The 20,206-nt window shown below is 42.9% G+C and overlaps 1 protein-coding gene across 2 annotated transcripts in view; it reads left to right on the top strand.

The window, feature by feature from the left end:
* The first annotated feature begins 2,931 nt into the window (after positions 1-2,931).
* tle5 (TLE family member 5, transcriptional modulator) overlaps positions 2,932-20,206 on the top strand; it is a 36,580-nt gene continuing 19,305 nt past the window's right edge. For both annotated transcript variants that reach the window (XM_070908568.1, XM_070908567.1), the window contains exons 1-2: positions 2,932-3,745; positions 19,746-19,834. In XM_070908568.1, the coding sequence (XP_070764669.1) occupies positions 3,719-3,745; positions 19,746-19,834 (116 nt within the window). In that variant the 5' untranslated portion in view covers positions 2,932-3,718. The remainder of the gene's footprint in view (positions 3,746-19,745; positions 19,835-20,206) is intronic.

Genomic DNA, 20,206 nt, shown 5'->3' with positions numbered 1-20,206 from the left:
GTCCCATGTATAGAGCAATGCTTTTCACACTGACTCGCTTACAGAAGTTCATTTTGTGGGTGCCGCAATTCAGCACACTTTAAATTAAGAGCTTATGTATTTTGATATGTGGATAAATAAAGTAGCCGAGTTTTGAAAAGAATATTGTGTTCTGCTTCACTGCTGGGACAACATGGTGACGTCTTTCTGTGTGTTTAAAATCCTCAGCTTGGCTTTCAGGAAGCACATTCCCATGAACTGTGGCTTACCACCTTAAGGGCAGGTGGTCTCTTACACTCCAGGGACCAATGTTGGCATGATGGTGTACTCTTTGTTGTATCAGTTTTCACATGCTGACGGTGTGTGTGTGTGTGTGTGTGTGTGTGTGTGTGTGTGTGTGTGTGTGTGTGTGTGTGTGTGTGTGTGTGTGTGTGTGTGTGTGTGTGTGTGTGTGTGTGTGTGTGTGTGTGTGTGTGTGTACTTCATGCCTTGTCTGGTTTAGCAGCCGCAGAACCAACAGAAAAAGTCACATGGCTACACTACCAGTGATTAGAACCAGCAGCAGAGTTGGGTCGGTTATTTAAAATCCTTTCCCATTGATTTGTGCTGTTTTTCTTTATTCTGCATAGAATGCATTTTTGGAGAAAGTTTGTACGACAAAACACCGTGCCACACAAAATCAATCTGCCACAGAAAAGATATCAAAAATTCACAAGTAGTTGAAGTAACCTGACCCAGATCTCTGTGGTAAAACTTTTTCATTATGGTTTCTTTTTTCCCCAAATGAAGCTGTGTGTTAAGCCTCAGTATTAATGTATTTATTGAAAGACTTGCCAAGTGAAGGTACTGAAATGGCCATTATAATATTTTGGTGAATGAATATGCTGTGTTTACATGTCCGCCATTCTCCGCTCTCTCTCTGCCCCCCCCCCCCTTACTTGATTGGACTGTGCATTCTTTCCCTGGGTCAAAGGCACTGAAACTGCACCACTGCAATGGGCCTGCATTCATGCAACTTAGATGTTCGTTCAAGCGAGCTCGTTGGTACTCTGAGGTGTGTGTGTGTGTGTGTGTGTGTGTGTGTGTGTGTGTGTGTGTGTGTGTGTGTGTGTGTGTGTGTGTGTGTGTACACTTTTGATGGCTATTGCTTATGCTTGAGATCCATTCTGATTAGAGGGATGGACATACAGTGATATTAAAAGCTATCTTTGCATCTTTTTTTTTTGTTTCTTTTGTAAGGTTGACACACCTTAACACGTGTATTTAGGACCACTTAAGATGACAGACTTTTTTAAAAGAGTTCAAATAAACTTTGTGTAGTGGTGTACAAATTGAAAGTAATGTATTTTTGTTTGATTTTTTTCTTCTTTTTTTAAGTATACCAAATGTAAATTATGTACAATGAGTGTGCCAATCCCCTTTCTTTGTAAAGCCAGATTCTTAACAAGTGCCAATGTTGTGAAAAATCAGAGGACCTGTGAATTTCATGGTCCAGTTTTTAAAACAAATAAACACTTAAATATGTGATTAATTAACTAAAAAAAAGGACAGTTTTATTCTATATTTAAGATTAATGATGAACTGCTGTTTTTAAGATAAATGTCATTTTAATTGCATGTGTTTGTCAGGTTGGGGAGGGAGTGGGTGGGTGAGATACTGTATTCATGCAACGCCCTCATGAAAAGGGTCCTAATGGTTATTGATTTACAGTATTTTAGCCATATTTCTCTTTTGTATGTTTCATTTCAACCACTGTTGCCTGAACCTCATTCAAACATGAAAATGATTTTCATAGCCTTCTCCTTTAAATGTTTTAAATTGGAATAAAATATGTTCCTATACTCTCTTATTGCATCCTTGTACATTTCCTTTTGGAGTGGGAAATCGTTTTCTTACATATTGTGATTAAAGGACCATACCACTTTTTATGTCCAAAGTCGTGTATGCTTTACATGATTTCAGACTATTCCATAATGTTTTAGATTTCTGAAGGCATTTCCCTGCCTTCCAGTGAGCTGTTGGTTTTATTCATTTCAGGACAATATTAAGATTAAGACAATTATCATGCAACAATAACAGAACTTTGACAAAAAAACAGACAGATGCGATGTCCATAATGCCTGGTGGCTGCTTGAAAGGTAGTCTTTACTATCTATATACATGTATATATGTGTGTGTGTGTGTGTGTGTATATATATATATATGTATGTATGTATATATATATATATGTGTGTGTGTGTGTGTATATATATGTGTGTGTATATATATATATATATATATATATATATATATGATATATATCATGCTAAATATCTTCAAAAGTGAACGAAATAAATCAAAATAAAAATGGATTTAGTATTCCCTACCAGAATATTTTACCTGGCAGCATAGACTTTGAAACAAGCAACATTTAGCCCATGATGTAGGGTTATTAAAATTTACAGCAAAAGCAAACAGAATTCATAAATGTGAAGTGTCTGATTTCTTTTAAATAACAAAACAGCATGACTTGTTAAAAAGGTGCCCTGACGCATTACAGTCTTTTACAACCATAAACTGTGAAAAGGGCTACGTGGTACACGAATAGTTGTTAATGTTGGTAAACTGTAGTGACTTGGGACCTGCTTTCAGAGGTTGGGGTGAAGTTACGACCACAACTGCCCTGCATGTCAACCAGTGCACTGATAGACTCACATCACCCGGGCTGTGACTGTGTGCTGACCTGTCCACACGAGGCGCTACTCGCTCAGACATCAGCCGGCTGATCAGGTAGATCTGCGGTGTGTAGATCTGCGCGGCGCTCACGGCTCATCTAGCCGCCGTGTTTCTATGTGGGGCGTACGGCTCAGCAGCGTCGCGCCTACCTATCAGCTCCGGGAATGGACTGACTTTCTAGCTTCACCACCGCCGACAAATCCACTCTGTTTCTCCACCACTCTTCGGTCCCGGGGATAAACGTTCCGAGTTTAACTCAAGCCTGGGATCATTTTAATGTCAAGTTGGTTTTGCCGCCCGAGCGACAACAAATATCTGGTGTTTATTTTTCTCTCACTCGCGCGACTTATTTGTTGCCGTTGGACGAAACGGGATTCAACTTACACGAACCCGCAGACATTTTGTTATTTCTGAGAATTACGCCGTTTTTTTCCCCCCCTCATACTTTTTCACCGCGCAGCTGGCTGAAGGGAGCGAACTGAAGGCTTTGAAGGACCACCACAAGGCGAAGGAAGAAGCCATTACCCTCCGCTGACTAGCTACATCCAAACACCCGTGTGTGTGTAACGTTATTAATTTACTTGCGTTGAGCTTGCATCGTCGCCGCCGCTGCCGTGTGTGCGTTAAAGCGGAAAGCTTGCAACAGCGATGGATCATTGTGACTGACAGCTTTTGAAGAATTAGCTAGCTTAGCCCAGCGAAGAGCCAGCACTGATGGTGGTTTTCTGTTCACAGACACAGTAAATACGGGGTCGGGACAGGTACAGCTGAATTGTCTTGAATCACCCAGACAAGACACCGACTCCTTCACCTCGCTAACAGCGGAAAAGTGCATTACTTATATTCCTTATATTTTTTTAGGGGGGGTCGCTAGCTACCGTTAGCTAGTCATCCTGCTAACGCTGGACAGCTCCTGTTTAAGGCTGGGCTAGCTTTGGACAAAGGACCAACGCCAGGAAAAATATAAACACAGGGCACTCAGTTGATCGTGTTTGGGAAGGAAAGCAACAAACAAGGAATTGACATGATGTTTCCACAATCAAGACACTCAGTAAGTGGTTTTTAATTTGATATTCGTTCAGAAATTAGACACTCGCTCCACAGTCAGCACGAAGTGATTTTACCCTGGCAGGTTAGTTAAGTAGGGAAATTATGCATGCAACTTGTTTTTTGACAGCGCGTTGTAATTTAAATAGAGGTATTAAAAGAGACAGTGGGTGTTTAAACCGTAGTAACGTTGGTTTATAACTGCAGTGTTTAGTTCTGGTAAGTTCTGCAGAAGATATGTGTGATTGGGGGTTGCAGAGACATGACACGATGGGAGAGAAAGTCTTTTGTATTTGGGCTTGAAACTCTTTTTCCAGATGATGGCATTGAAGTCATCCTCCAAATCAGACAGCTCCAATGAAAGCTGTGATATTTCAATACCATATGATTTTTGCACTCCTGTGTCTTATTTTCAATTGACTGCATTCTCCAAAATGCCAAAACCAGATATTTATTAGCTGTTAGTCCTGTTATGATGTTTCTAAGGAAGGCGAGCGAAATAGAAGTGGTGTCGTTGCTGTCATTGTGTGGCCACTGAACCACTCAGAATTCACTGTACACTATCATGTGCAGGTGGGTGTTTTTTGTGACTGGAAAAAGCGCACATCTCCTCTGTTCCCCTAAATCTCAAGTTTCCATGGTAACAGAAACTCAGTCCAGGGCATGCATTCATCAGTGATGAGGGCTCTCAACCCATTGGTCAAACATTTATGTTAAGTGACTGGCAGAACTGTGGTACTTGTCAAAGTAGAAATATCCAGTTGTGTCAGCACTGCTTTGTAGCGGTGATTCTTTCAGCCAAGGGCTCAAATTAAATAATTGTGTTTCTGGCTGGGACCCAGACTCAAATTGATAATAGAATCCATTTCAATTGGCTTCTCATGGTACCACAGTCAACCTGCCTGACGCCCAAATTTGGTGGCCTTCTTGTATTTCCACCTTCCAGTTTTGGTTGCCATTTCACTTTGCCCTAGCAAGGGCAAATATGACAAAAAGGCATTCGTGTAAGTGCAGGCGCAGGTAAACACAACCGCAAGGAGACTGTTGTGTTGCCAGGGACCGTGCCCTCTGCTTTTCCCTGGCAACGTCTTGTCGCCTCCACTCGTCCTTTTGCTGCTGAAAGGGGAAGAGTTGTTTGCTGAAGCTAGAACCTGAATGTCTTTTGTGACATGAATGGTTTGCCCTTTGGCAGTCAGTCTGTGTGGCAGCGTGATTGTGCTGCGCTGTGGTACTGATGTGAGCCTGCTGATGTGTGTTCGCAGACTAGGGAGCAGGATGTGAGGATTTGGGAACCTCTGGTCGCAGCCTGGCTTGTCAGATGAGTGAAATCCTGTAGAAGTGATGCGCCCCACCAAGTTCAACTTACGTCTTCTGAAACTGACGATCTGAAACAATGTTTTTTTAAAGAACCATTTCAAGTGCAAATAAAAAAAGATGCACTATAGTCTTGGCTGTGTTCTCTGTAGACGTATCCTCAATCAAATATGTCACTATATTGAATACAATTTTATCATGGCTCCTTTTTTAAATAGAAAGGGAAAACACACAGTTGGGATACAAAAGACTTCAGGGACTCCATTTTGTGCTTTTCATACTTCATACAGTTGCCCATTAAGAGGAAACCTCTTAGTCAGGCTGTACAGTAGGGCTGCAATTTTTGTAACATCCTAAAACTAAAATCATGGACTGGATGCCCATTCGTAATGATGTTCAGATAATACTTACCTCCACTTAATTTCAGGGAATTACAGGGACAAGATGTCACTTTAGAGCCCTGCTTTCAAACCACCTTCCTTCCCCTGGGTGAAGTGTTGAAGCAGTCACCTCCTGATGGGGTGAGAACTCAGTCACCTTTTCCAAGGTGAGAGCAGCTGGGCCACTCCACTCCCACCTGCCTGCCTGCCTGATACGAGGTTATTTTTCTAATCCAATTGAGTGCCCTTATGCTGCTTGATTGGAGTATTAAGGCCCAGCACACAGGATTAAAAATTTGGGTTTGGGAATTTAGCATGTCTCTTCACCGATGCTGCGGCTGGTTCTTAACCTGCTACAGCAAGTCATTTCCAATCCAACCCCCCCCCCCCACAAATACACCTGTGTACTTACCCCCCACCTTCTACTGTGGCTTTATACATAAATATATTATAGACACACACACACACGTCTTCCCTCTTCAAATCCTCTTTCTCCTCAGCTGCTGCCGCTGCTGTCACAGGGGCCCCGAGGATGGGGAGAGTGTGTGACACCCATATAGATATGAGTGTCAAAGATAAGGAGCTGGAGGATGAGAGAGTAACAGCACTGCCTCATAATGACAGATGATGGATCGCTCAAACTGACTCGCTCACCAGCCAATCTGCTCTCCTTTTATTTTCCTTTGTTCACCCTGTAGTAACATTAGCGTTAAAGTCCCATACTGGCATATGATGTGAACAAAAGCGTTATGTGGATATGCACGATCGAGGATCCTCCCATGTATGATGCGTCTAATTTAAAGCAGCAGAGGAAGCTGTATTGGTGGTGGCAGTGATGTGTGGTCACATTGCATTAAAGTAATGTTACAGCGTTTCCTGTGTGAATCATAGAAGATGTTGCCTTTGACTGCATGCAATTTATTTTGTTAATGTATGGGAGAGGATAATCAGCTTTTAGCTGTTTTATATTTCAACACAAGAGAAAGATTTTAACACTTGGCCAGGTAATTTTTCCCCCATTTGGATAATTGTTGATTTCTTTCCAGACATGCTAGTGAACTCGGTTCACTGCCATCTTCCACAGTTTAACATTTAGTTTTGGTGATATGGGTGCAAACTTAGCCCAGTGGAAGGGCTTTCTTTTTTAGAGATTTACCAGGATTTATTTTCTTACACATCTGGAAAACAGAAATGATAAACAATGATTTTGTTTATTTCAGATAGTTGTCCCATTTAAATACAATAGAAGATCAACGTTTAACCCGGATTCCTGTGTCTTTTTTAATGTCAGTGGGCGCATTTTAATCCACTGTCACAGGTCATGGGCACAGTTCATTGGTTTAAGAGGAAAAAGCCTCATTTGATAGTGGCACACTGCCTGACCCAGTTGATAGCATTTGCCATATTGTTTGGGTGTTGATTAATCCTAATGCAGCTTCAACAAAGCTGGCTGTGGCGTGAAAGTGGAGCAACAGAAAGGCCTGGTGCCAAAGCCAGAGAGTAGCGCAAGTAATATGGAGGCGAAATCTCTCTAGTCCCCTGAGCCCACGCTCGACTGTAGAGATGGCCACAGGTTGTATACACACACACACACACACACACACACACACACACACACACACACACACACACACACACACACACACACATGCACACACAGACACACTCCCCCTCCTCCTGCTTGTCTCCCTTTATCATGCGTTTCCTCCCAGATCTGATGTAGTGGTGGGAGGGTCAGGGGCAGAGGGTGCACAGGCATTATTAAGCCCACTTGAATTAACAGGACAGCCCCCAGCCTTTCCTCTAAAGCCTCCAGCTGGGGGGAGCTTAATCCCCATGGTCCCCTGTCTCGCCCATTAAACAAACTCCCCCCACCCCTGCTCTATCGCTCTGCTGCACACACACACACACACACACACACACACACACACACACACACACACGTGTTCCTGTGTGTGTGTGTGTGTGTGTGTGTGAGAGCAACAAGCCTGGCTGTGTGTGTTTGTTGGAGGGGGGTACTGGACAGTAAAGCGTGCACACACATATACACACAGAAGAAAGCACGAGTACGGCATTGAACACACGAACATACACTTTAGCTCTCTTCCCTGCTGGTAATTATTGCTCTAGTACATGCATAGAATTAAAAGGATTTTTCCCTCTCACCCATACAACATCAACATCAAGGACACACACACAGACAGACACACACACATAAACATAGACATTCTTACCAGCCTCAAGGGTCTTACCTGCTTTTTGTATCTGGGGAACAAATTGAATGTGGGGCTTGACACATGCAGGGCAGCAGATGTCTGGGTCGTTAAGGTTAGGCCAGCTGATTAGCATGACAAACAGAGTCCTGCAGCCCCCCCACACACCCTGCACCCTGCAGGAGGCCCTGCTTTTTGAGTGGCCGATTTGAGGCCATGGGTCACAGGTGATGTTGATTTTTGTGAAGGGCCACAGTGGTTTATTGTCAAAATGCTTTGGGGTTGGTTGAAAGGGAGGGGTGTAGACTGGCCCTTCTCTCCTTAAACACACACACACACACACACACACACACACACACACACACACACACACTGACTTGGACTCGAGTAGGCAGAGGAGATGCATGTGAAATCACATTCAAGTACACTGACTTATCCCCCCTTTATACAGAAGACATGTACACCGTAATATGCGCACTTTCTTTTAAAATTATTTTTTGCGAATTTTATGCCTTTCATTAGATAATGCCAATAGAGAGATGACAGGAAATGTGGGAGAGAGAAATACAACAAAGGTCCCCTGTCAGACTCAAACCAGGGATGTTGTGGTTCATGGTCAGTATCTGAAAATTAACACCTAAAACACAGGGTGCCCCAGATATATGTACTTTCAACCTGTTTGTATGGAAATTTCATACATGAGACTGTCATCACTGGTCAAGTTTGCATCTGAATTTTGCGTAAATTTTAACCATAAACTTAAACCAAAACAAAATGCCATCCCCTACTAGGGATGCAACAGTTCTGAAACCAAGGCCAAATCCTCATGTCAAAATAGTTACTACTACGAATACCTGCACGCGCAGAACAGAAATTCGAGAGTTTACGTTTTTGGCAGTGCACCAGTTGTCTATCAGCTGTAGCATGCTAGTCTGGTTAGCCTGGTTAGTCAAGCTCATGAAGTGTTGCTGCCTCCAAAATGAGAGACCAGAGGAGGTTTCCTATTTAGTTTCCCATTTTGTTACAGCGAAAATGGACAATTAGTGTCAAACTGTATGCCGACATTGTTCAACGGAAGTCAGGTCTGTCTGTGGAAACTTCAAACATGACATCTACGACGGCATCTCCTGAATGTGTTGATTAGCGGAACGAGAAAAACCAGACTGGAAAGCAAGTGTTCAGGCAGCCTCTCACTGCAGATTCGGACCGTACCACGGTAAGAACTAGAGTGTTTATTGCAGATCAACAATGGGTGGCACTAATTTTCCAGTCGGGTGCCATTAAATTATTGCAGAAGAAGAGGGTGCAACGAGGTGACGTAATTAAAAGAACGCCAGTCAAACCTCAAACGAATGTTGCAGCCTCCTCATCGCTCCACACTGATCTGATGTTTTTGTCTGCCCCAATCTTTTGTCTCTTCAGTGGAGCAGAAGCTTGAGTGGACATTTAAGTCACATGCTTCATGTACATCATCATTTATCAGCTAAGTCTGTTTCCATTGCACTTGAATACAGTGAATACAGTTAAAGCAAACACACACTCACTTTTTGCACCATCCCTTTGGAGTTCACAGCATATGCCAGAGCAGCCTCTGGTTTGATGGAAATACTGAATCAAGGCGACAGAAAACATGTCACCAATCTATGAATGATGCAGTCCCCTGCTGGGCCAATCAGTTACAGCACTGGTTATTTATTGCCTTGGACAGAAACAACTGAAGAAGAATCTATGTAGATACTTAAGAAATGTACAAACTAAATTTTATTTACAGATTACAAGACGATATAAACAAGCAGTGGGGCATTCAGAAGGAAACAACCAAGGCCAAGACTATACAACACAGCTTATTGTGTGGTTTATTGCTGTCATCAGATAAACTAAAAAATGACCAAGCTGTGTTTTCAGAAAAAGTTAAATAACACTCCATCTATTTTGGTTTAAATTGATGTTTTTTGAGAAAAACTAGAACAAGGATCATAGGATAGACACAAAATGTCATGTCAAGGTATTTCATTTTACCATTATAGTATAGAAACTAGGGCTTCCCTGCTAAACGTTGATGAAAATAGGGTTTACAAGCTGAACTGTATCTGTACCTCTTTGTCAGCTTGGGCCGCTTCGCTATACATAATGTACCGCAGCAAATTCACCAGAAAGAACCTGAATATAAATAAAAACAGATGTCAACTGAGTCGTACCCTGTTTTTGGTTTTGCTCAAGTCTGCAGTAGCTACTCACGTGAATGTGTGTGTGTGTTTCTGCAGCATTTATGTATGTATGTGCATGTGCAGATTTGTGTATGTGTGTCTGTCCGTGTATGTAGTGAAGGATGTTGTGCGTGAAGAGAAAAAAGTAGAATGGTAATGAGTTTGTGCTTGTGTGTGTTTACATGCACATTCACACATGCAGTTGAGAGCTCATCGGGTGGTGTGTGTGTGTGTGTTTTTGTGTGGGAGTGAAGGTGGGGGGGGGGGGTGTGGAGTGGAGCGGCTGCATCAGTATTCAGCAGTTGCTCCCTATCAGGAGTGTGTGGGAGGTGGGAAGGAGGGAGGGAGGGTGATGATGTTGGTGGTGGTGGGCGGGGCAGCCCTTCCTCGGAGCAGAACAGTGCGATGGGCTGGAACAAAGCCGCTCGACGGGGGGGCGCTTGATTGGCCCGGCCAAGGCCCATAGACCTGCCAAAATGCAAGGCACTGCACCAGTTCAGCCTAAGAGAATTAGCTGCTCTGTTTGTGTGCCTAAGAGCAGTAAGGCCCGGACTGGAACAATATGCCACCTCATCTCCCCCAAGATCTCATTCAGACACCATGAGGATTCACAGCAAGGCAATGAAAACCTCCCTGGTTCAGTGTGTTTGTCAAGGAGGGGGGAGTTGGCGAGGACAGACGTCCACTCTGAGTCCAGGTTTCTATCATGTTGTGTTCAGAATACATGTTGGCAGGTAGTCCCAGCCTTATTAAACATGCTTGATATTTGCAACCCTGTCATTTGTGTCACTCGGGCTAGTGAAATGTTCTTAGTGAAAGCGAGGATTCAGGCTGAAAATGTGTTTAAATGACCACTAAGGGCTGCATGTTGTGGGAATTTTGCTGCAGCTACCTGTGAGACCAGGTAGATCCAGGAAGTCCAGATTTAGTCATTGATTAGTTTGAAGGATTATCGGACTCCGAAACACTGGACAGCGGTATACAATACTCCAAGACGTTTTACGACTGGAAAGTTGGAAAGTTACCATGGTGACCATCACTTTGTAGAGAGCGAGTAATCAAGAGGGAAACGGTAGAATTACGCTTTTCAAGTCCCAAAGTATTCCACCAGGAATGTGTACTTGAATGTGTCGCTGGATGAAGTGGCGTTGTTTTGTTGCAAAAGTTGAACCAGGTTCAGCTTTTTGTCAGATGATCCTGTGTTTTTCTGGCCATCAGCATTAGTGTTGTCACTGGCAGAAGAGTGGGACACTTAAGGCATGGGTATACTTGAAACAAATTTGTTTCTACAATGTGTTGTCCAACCATGTCTGAAGGCAAGAGTCTTTATAGTTGTTCCAACGGGCCACACTCGTAGGAAGGGTGAAAAGCCTGCTGTCATAGAGAGAGGCGAGACGTGATAATCGTTCAAATATGGGGATAACTGCACACACATTGGGACTTTCTTTAAGGCATTCATACTGTGGCCCTCGTTTGTACATACAAAAAGTGACAGAAGTAGAATATGAGTGAGGTAAAATCCTGGAAACTTTTTCACCTCTGCACCCCTGGCCAGTAACTGTGAAGTGGACTTGTTTGTTGGATTGTTGGTTTCGGAAAGTGTTGAACACATTTTCTCCACTTGGAAAGGGGTAGGGGGAGAGGGCTTCAGGCGCTGTTCAACTATCTGACAAGCCCTTTGGTTGAAGCATACTAAAGCCTTAACACACAGTGAGCACACTGAAATGAATGAGGGGCTTGTGTTTTTTTTTGACACTGTAATATTGTCTTAATGTGGCCTAAGACATGCGGAAATTTCATTATAATGTTGGATAATATAAAGGTTAGATTGGGACTCATTAGCAGATACTCAGAATTAAATGACTGATTGGAGTCAGGGGAAAAAATAGCTCTACCTTTTTAAAAGTTTTAACATGAGCGCACATCAGAACTTTAGTGCCGGCGCCTCAGTTGAGCAGATGAAACAGAAGTTCCCTGGTGTCAGCCACATGCCGGCACTCCAGCTTTCTGCTTTCATTGTCCACTTATTCGTTGCGAACTATGGGACTAATCTTCCTTTCCTCCCTCCCTGTCTTCCCTCCTTCGCCGGCTGTTGTAAGTAATAACCTTGGTTTTTACAAGCAGGCATCAATCATCTGCACAACCGTACTGGGTGTAATCTTAAAGCCCCCCTTCTGCGAGGCTGGCTTTAATCTCAGCCATGGTCTCCAAACCCACAGCCCTGTCGGCCTCACCACTTTCCCCACTCTTGACAAATTGCCCATTTCCCTTGGCTTTGCAATCTCTGCACTATTTTCCTGTGTGTGTGTGTGTTGTGTTTTAGTATGCCTGTCCCCACGTTGTGTCTGCTATGTTTGTGTACATGCCTGTGTGTGTGTGTGTGTGTGTGTGTGTGTGTGTGTGTTTGTGGGTAAAGTCTACATTTTTGTGCGTCTGTGTTTGCAAGGCAGTGTGCTTTAAGTGTCATGCTTGTGTGTGTTTGTACTGCACGCTTGGCTGGCCTTGCACTGGGGGTCAAGATAGTTCTGCAGAGTGTGGAGGGAGGCCGAGCCATGCCAAGCCTATGTTTGCAAGGGCACTTCACTCGAAGTGATAAAAGTAGAATAATCCCCTTTAAAGCGTCTTAACGAGGTCAAATCTGTTGGGCTGCAAGGGGGAGGTGTGTGTGTGTGTGTGTGTGTTTGTGTGTGTGTGTTGTGGGGATAACGCTGCAGAAATGGGGGTAAGCCTTGGCTTGGTTCGTGAGAGATAATAATCAAAATCAAATTCCTGGCCCAAACAGGATTAGGCTCTCCCCGCGCTCTAAAGCTCCTGTCCAGAGCGGCTGAAGACACAATCCTATTCCTCAGCCTCCTCTCTCCCTCACACACACACACACACACACCAAGCAGCTAACATAGCAAGGCTCGCTTGGCCCAGACAGAGTTGGCCGGGGTGAGCTTGGATGCAGGCCAGTTAGCCCTGGCCCTCTCTCAGATCACTGGGCACATACGCTTTAGTCCAAACACTAATCTGGGATATTTAGATGGAATTGTTTGGTTGGAGCTATTCTTAGATGGAGGATGTGATCTTGTTTGGTGCTGGTGTATTAGCAAAAGGCTTAAGCCCTCAACGTCTGGCTCTGTGAATCATGTCATGATGGATTTTTGCTGAGAGGTTTGCCTACATGTTAAACACATACTCCACCTGTTGTACTCATCAATACACACAGCGAGACATAATTATCCCCTTCAGTAGAGTGAATGCTCCGTGTAGAAACTTATATTTTAGAGGAAATGGGGCCCAGAAAATGGGAATATCTTCGGAGAGTCGACATGTTGTGTTGAATTACTCTAAATGTATCGCAATAATGCATCACGTCTAAACACCACTTTCTGTACCTGCTCGCACTTATCACAAAGGCATTTTTCTAAACCACATACTCCACTCACATCTAGGCTTTAATTTACCCCACAATTTCTAATCTCGCCACCAAACTCAACTGAAAAAGGATAATGATTATTTTGCTTTCAACAGAAATACTTTCCCTTCTTTTCAGTCATTGTGTTATCTTGGTGAAATAATGTGTCTGCTATCCTCCGCACTCAAACTGGGCAATGGGAGTCTGTGATGGACAGAGGAGGTGGATGGCTCAAATGGCATCCTTGGGACTGTTGCTATGGAGCAAACAGACAGCCTGGCGTTGAGAAATAGGCCAACTGTTCGTCGGTGTAGATCTTCTGCATTCATTTAAAAGAGGGAGCGAGATAACATCCAGTCATTAGTGAGTGATTACAATGCCAAGGCTCCATCCCTGCCCCCAACACAGACACACACACACACATATACCACACACAAATACACTCCAACTGAGATGTAAACAGTCAGGCAGTGCTCCAGGAAATACAATCCCCACACTGCCACTACCCTCAGGCATGATTTATACTGAGCAGGATGTTTTCCAATGTATCCTGCTGTTATTGTGTGTCTTTGTGTATTGTATTTGTGTATGTGTCTGCTTGTGTGTCCAAATACTCTACTGGATATATGTACTGTATTCATGTATTGTTGGTGTGTCTAATCTCTGTAGTGTGTGTGTGTGTGTGTGTGTGAGAGAAGCTGAGCCCCCAGCCCCCCTGTAATCTCCACCCCTTCCCATCGCTTTTGTCAACTGATCTATGGAGCAGAAACAGCCTTAGCCTGATTCTTATTTAAAATAGACATTATGGTTCACAGTAGATTTCACATGGATTGGACCAGATGATGAGGCCAGGAAGGGCGGGTGTGTGGGGGGTGACTATGAGTGGGCTTTGGGTTGGTGGATGGGGGTGGGGCAGCAATTTCCTGAAACGATGAATCCCATTTATTTGCTGAAGACTGTCTCAATTGCCTCACCAGCGCACAAAGCTTTTTAATGCTTTAATTACGTCTCAAAGGAGCAGGGCAGAATCAAATTAGAGATTGTCCTACATTTAGGTGCATGTGTGTGCGTGCATGTGTGTGTGTGTGTGCTATGCAAATTTTACATGTGAGGGAGAGTGTGTGTGGGCTGCTGTATCTTTGTGTGTGATTCGTGGCAGTGAATATTTGTTCCCCCGGCAGCCAAGCATCATACACAGAGGCTTATCACACCCCACACACAGATGTACACACACACACACACACACACACACACACACACACACACACACACACACACACACACACACACACACACATCAAATCTGTCCCTCACACACACCTATTCAATGTTAAGGCTCTCTGTTTTGCTCTAACACACATATCTTTCTCTGTCACATTCACACTGTCTAGGCTATTCCTCTGTCACACAAACAAATGCGTGCGCACACACACACACACACACACACACACGTTAGCCTAGCCTCTCTCTTGCACAAACACATTTTCACTCTCAGCGTGTAGGTACCTTTTTTTTTGTCACAGCAGATGGCATGTGTCACAATATTACGGCAGTATTTCATTAACATTATGGGCATCCATCTGTTGTGGGCTCTCAGGCCCCCATAGAGCACCTTGTTTTGGTCACTGACAGAGAGAGAGATAATAAACATTGTTAGCTGTGTATATTGCACGGAGCCGGGAGAGGCCCGCATACTGTGGTTGTGTAGTGGCAAAAGTATCAGGGCAGCACTGTGAGAATCGTAATTCAAACTCCTGCTCTTTGCTGGACGTTTTATCCTGGATTTAGACTATTTTGTGTTTGAGAATTACTGGTAGACTGTACTCAGTGAAATCGTTTACGTCATTAGCGAAACAAAACAATTTGTTCAATCTGTTCTAATTCTTGTGCCGCCAGTTGTGTGTGTTACACATTAGGAAAGACTGTCTTTTCTCCTGGGTGCAGGGGTTCTGTATTTGATGTGGTTTTTAATAACAAAACCATGGCTTGAATCGCCCTGGTTCCCTTCCTGTCCTGATAGCAGGGTCGTAAGCTAGCGTCTACATTACCATCACCTCCAGCCAAGCTTTCAAATTATTGCCAGCCGACAGCCAAATATGGCCACATTTCAGCTGGGGTCAGTAAATACATACCTTTCGCTGTCGAGTTCTGATCTATGTTTGAAATCTGTGAAACATTTCAAGTTGAAGGTGAAGTGTAACAGTTATCTTGTTGCCCCAGGCAACCAGATGTTGGCCACTGCCAACCACTTTCTTTAGTCTGGTTGCCCCTGTTGGCAACCATTATTCCACATTAAGAAATTCCCTGTATGCAGTGCCCTTAGTGTAGACTCTTCTGCCTGAATGAGAGTGTTGCTGTCACAATGATTTATTCCAAACTGAAAACTAAAGTGAGAGAATGAAGTAAGCCCAAATGACAACTGATGAGCATTCATAATTAAAGAGACAGAACTACTTATACTAAATAAGCTCAACCACAGCAAACGTCATGAAAGGTTTGGAGTCAAAGTAGGGCTGATAAGCAGCAAGTACACAATGGGCAACATGTCTGAAAATAAATAAAGCAATTCAGTCTCCTGAAAGAAAATAATTTTCAGTTTTGATTTGTTCACTGCATCTCCAGAAAAAAAATCTAAGACGGCTCTGATTTGACAGAATTGACAAACTACAGACCTGGTTGGGCTTGCAGAAATGTAATGTACCCTACTAACACATTACTTTGCAAAGATAAAATCTAAATTTAGCATGTTAGTGTGTGTCAATCACAGTTAATGTTGTTTGCTGGATTAGTTAAATTAATTCTTTTTAGTGAAATCCCTATTTTGCAGACTGTGTGTGTGTGTGTGTGTGCTAGTAACAAAGACAGAACCAAAAATAATCTTGTGTTATATAACATGTTTGACTATATACACAGGTCTATCATCACTCCGGTTATACATCATTTAAAGTTTTGTAGCCATTCTGTCTGTCACCTTAAGCACCCAAAAACCGATGGTTGCCAGTTGTGAAACTTATTGTTGGACCCTGCTTAGTGTTATGGTTTCTACAACTCCCCCCCAGGATATAAAGGCCTGTTACAAACTATAATGATGCCTATAAAGATCACAACAAACTATAACAAACTACTATCTCAACAATTTTTGGATGGACTGCCATTAAATTTGGTTTAGACATTCATGTTGCCCTCAGGATGATTAGTAAAAAACTCCTGACCTTTCATCTGGTGCCATCATCATGTCAAAATATCTAACACTTACGTTTGTGACTTGCAAAAGTAATGACACTCCCATCAGCCTCAGCTGTACTTTGTGTTATGTGCTAATTGGCAAATGTTAGCATGCTAACACATTAAACTAAGATGATAAACATTGCATTGTAAGCATGTTAGCATGCTGATGTTAGCATTAGCTGAAGGGACTGCTGTGCCTAAGTACATATGGAACTTGTCGTGTTGGGGAAGTTACTCAGATAAAGTTATACTGCTAAGCCATAAAAGTCATAATATGCCCCTCCTTGTCTTTGTTTGTTTGGTTTTTATGATGTTCTGGCTTTCAAAAGTTCTTGCTCTCCTTTTCTTGCTTTCTTTTCCCTTGTCTTTGTCTCCCTCTGTATTCCCTGTGGAGCAGGATGCCCTACCTGGGGCTGTTGACTGAGAGAAACTTTGGTATTCTAAACGTTTGCATACTGCGCTACACAGGGAGGAAATCAGATCTAGGGCATCAACTCTAGCCTCAGGCACATGGGGTAACCTGTAGGCAGACACACACACAAACATACACACACACACACACACACACACACACACACACACACACACACACACACACACACAGTGTTCAGAAACCATGCCAGTGCAGGGAACAGTCATTGCCGTGTGAGTTGCATTGCTGCCTGTAGCTAAGTGCCTTGTGTTGACACAGGCTCTGCGTGGCACAGACCCATATAGCCGAGCTGTTGTTTGCTGAGTTTGGTCCATGCCATACTGGCTGGAGAGATAATGGAAAAGGTTATTCTGCTTTACAGCCGGAGCCTCTGTCTCCGAGCAGCGGCTTGGTTTGTGTGGATTGGGGATTTCTGTGTGTGGCGGCAGCATGATAATGTCAGCACTTCTCATGACATTTGAAAGTGTAATGGCTGGGGTCACTGTGCTCTTCACTGTTTTGCAGGACTGTGTGTTTTTCTTGTTTTTTTTTTTTTTTGAATGACCTCCTGTCTGTCTTTCTCTTCCAACATTAGTGCTTCTAAATGTGTCAGATGTTGGTGTTAATAGTTTTTGTGTGTGCATATTCTAGAATATTTAATTTAATGTCCAAACTGATATAATACAATGACTATATATATTTTTACCCTGGGAGGCTTTAGTAAGAATTCATCCCCAACTCGTAGAGCCAGGCGCTACCTGCTATGCTGCAAAGTAAAAAAATAAATCACCCTTTGAAGCAAGAAGGTCTATTTCTACAACCTGGAGCAATCCTGTTGCTTAGCATATTCTCTGGCCATGGTTCTGTGAATGCGAAGCGGCCTATTTGTAGTTAAAAATGAAGCTGAGCGACATGCCGTGGGGAGCAGGCTACAAAGCGTCAGGTCATTCCCTACAGCGGCGGGCTAGCTTCCAGTAAGTGCTGCAATCAGATTTCTGATGGTTTTTTATGCCTGCTCAATCGTAGTGGGAAAATGTCGATTTTTTTTTTCTCCCCCCACCTGACCCATTATGCAGCCTGCTGAGAAATAATGAGATTTTGTCCCTATTTGGTTTTGATGCTTGCTGTGCTCTAACACACAACCAGGCCATCCGCCACTGCCTGGGGAATGTAGTGTGGACAGAATTACAATAAGGGCTAATAGCAACATCCAGGCTAGGTGAAAGAACGATGATGTAGCTTGCTGTATGACGCCCAAGTCTTTTTGACATGACGTGGGTGGCATTTGGTGCACAGTTTTATCCAAAGTGCCTTTCAGTGAACATTTATAGAAAGGCAGGCCAAATTATGAAATTAACAACTAACCCTGACTAGGCTAGTGTCACATAGTGACAATGTTTTGGGGGAAGACCATACATTGTCAGTGCAGATAGGTAGCCTTATAGGGCTTTTCCTCTGCAGCTTCCCATAACATGAACCTTGCAAGGCTCTGGCAGCTGGTTCTTCCTGTGTTTTCATTGTATTTTGCGAACTGTGGAACCAATCTCGAAGTAATTGTGGGATGAGAGCGGAAGAGGTGGGATATGATTTTCTTTCACATTTAAGCTAAATCCAGGGCACATGTTATGTGACATGTTGTGAAGATCCTGTAGTCGAAAAGGACTATTTGTCTTTGTGTGCATTGCTTCTTATAATATATGTTTATTTTGTTGTGCTTGCGGCATGTCTGCCAATCAAAAAGGCCAGTTTCAGGAGCCACATGTATTAATATTGCATATTTACAAAAATAACATTTGTCAGGTATTTGATTCACTTGATTAGCCACAAACATTTTAATCTTTTGTTATTTCAACTGTAAAATGTTTTAATTGACTTTCAACATAATATACTGTACATCGCTACCACAATTTGAATTTATATGTCCTGTGATAGAAGACTTTATCCATATGACCTAGCTCTACTCCACACATGCTTTACAACATGCGTACTTCTATGAGTGAACAGTTGAGTGTGATGCAATGTGGCAAAGAAGAGGGTGACATCAGTGAAGGAATTTAAGAGACTTTTTATTTGGAGCTTAATCTTTTCAACACCTCAAAGGACTGAACACAGTCTCAACCAAGTTCCCCATAATAATATTTATAAATGTGTGTTACCATCATTATTTATACTAGCAAGATTTATTCTAGCATGAGTAAGTAGGTTTACGTATTGTCACCCTAATTGAATGTTGGAATAACAATAAGGACTGTTGGAATAATAACACGCATTGGATTATAAGTTTGACTCAGTCAAGTGTCATCAATCAACACAACAGGCCGTTATGGCTCACAACATATGCTATTGTACATAATGGCCGTGGGTAATAACTCTTAAAGGTTGCTTCGGCACTGTAAAGACGCTGCCGGTGCCAGAGCAAGGACAGAAAGAGTCTGGGTTATGTCTATGGAAGGTTAAATAGGGGTGTGTCGCCATTAATTTATAGCTAATTGTGGCTGTGTGGGTTAAGCTCGTGTGCAGGCGCATAATTTCATAGTGATTGAGATATATAACAGAACAGTGCATAAAATCTGGCACAATGTTTTTGCACAGTTTTAGTCTTGAATCCACTCATTCTTTTATGCATTCGTCCCCATGTGTGTGGAAACATACTTGGCAACCAATTTCTTAGTAACGTCGTACCCGTTGGACTGCGTCAAATTGAAAACTGCTTGATTTCATGTTCATGTTTTTAATTATTTATCTCGCTCTGCTCTCTCTTTCTGTCGCTCACCCCTCCTCATCTTTCTTACGCTTTCTCCTTCCACTCGTTTCTTACCTTGTCTTCTCTTGTGTTTTTCTCTTTGGCAGGCTTCTTCGCAGCAGCTGAAATTCACAACCTCTGACTCCTGTGACAGGATCAAGGATGAGTTCCAGTTCCTCCAAGCACAATACCACAGGTGCAAACAGAAACACTCCCATGCACACAGACACACAGACACACAAATACAAAAGAGAGGTAGTGGCATACGACAGCCTGATGTATTAAGGAGTATATCTCCAGGCTATACATGCATCACTTAGTGTTTTTCTTTATTGAAAACGTTTTTGTAACAGCAGCTACAACATTGAGCTGCAGTAAGAACCTGCAATGTCTTTGCCAGAAATGGGTTTTGGTGTAAATGTATGGCCTTTTAATTTTAATTTATTTACTTGATTTCACATATTTTTTTCACATACAGATACAGGAACAAATGTTACACGTATAGGAAGTTCCCTGGAAAGAAATGTATAATTTGGCATCAATTATAGATGAAATAGAGACTGTTTAA

The sequence above is a fragment of the Enoplosus armatus genome, chromosome 7 (genome assembly GCF_043641665.1).
Source record: "Enoplosus armatus isolate fEnoArm2 chromosome 7, fEnoArm2.hap1, whole genome shotgun sequence".
Taxonomy (NCBI): Eukaryota; Metazoa; Chordata; class Actinopteri; order Centrarchiformes; family Enoplosidae; genus Enoplosus; species Enoplosus armatus.
The sequence above is the reverse complement of the archived record's forward strand: the minus strand, read 5'-3'. Positions and strand labels throughout refer to the sequence as shown.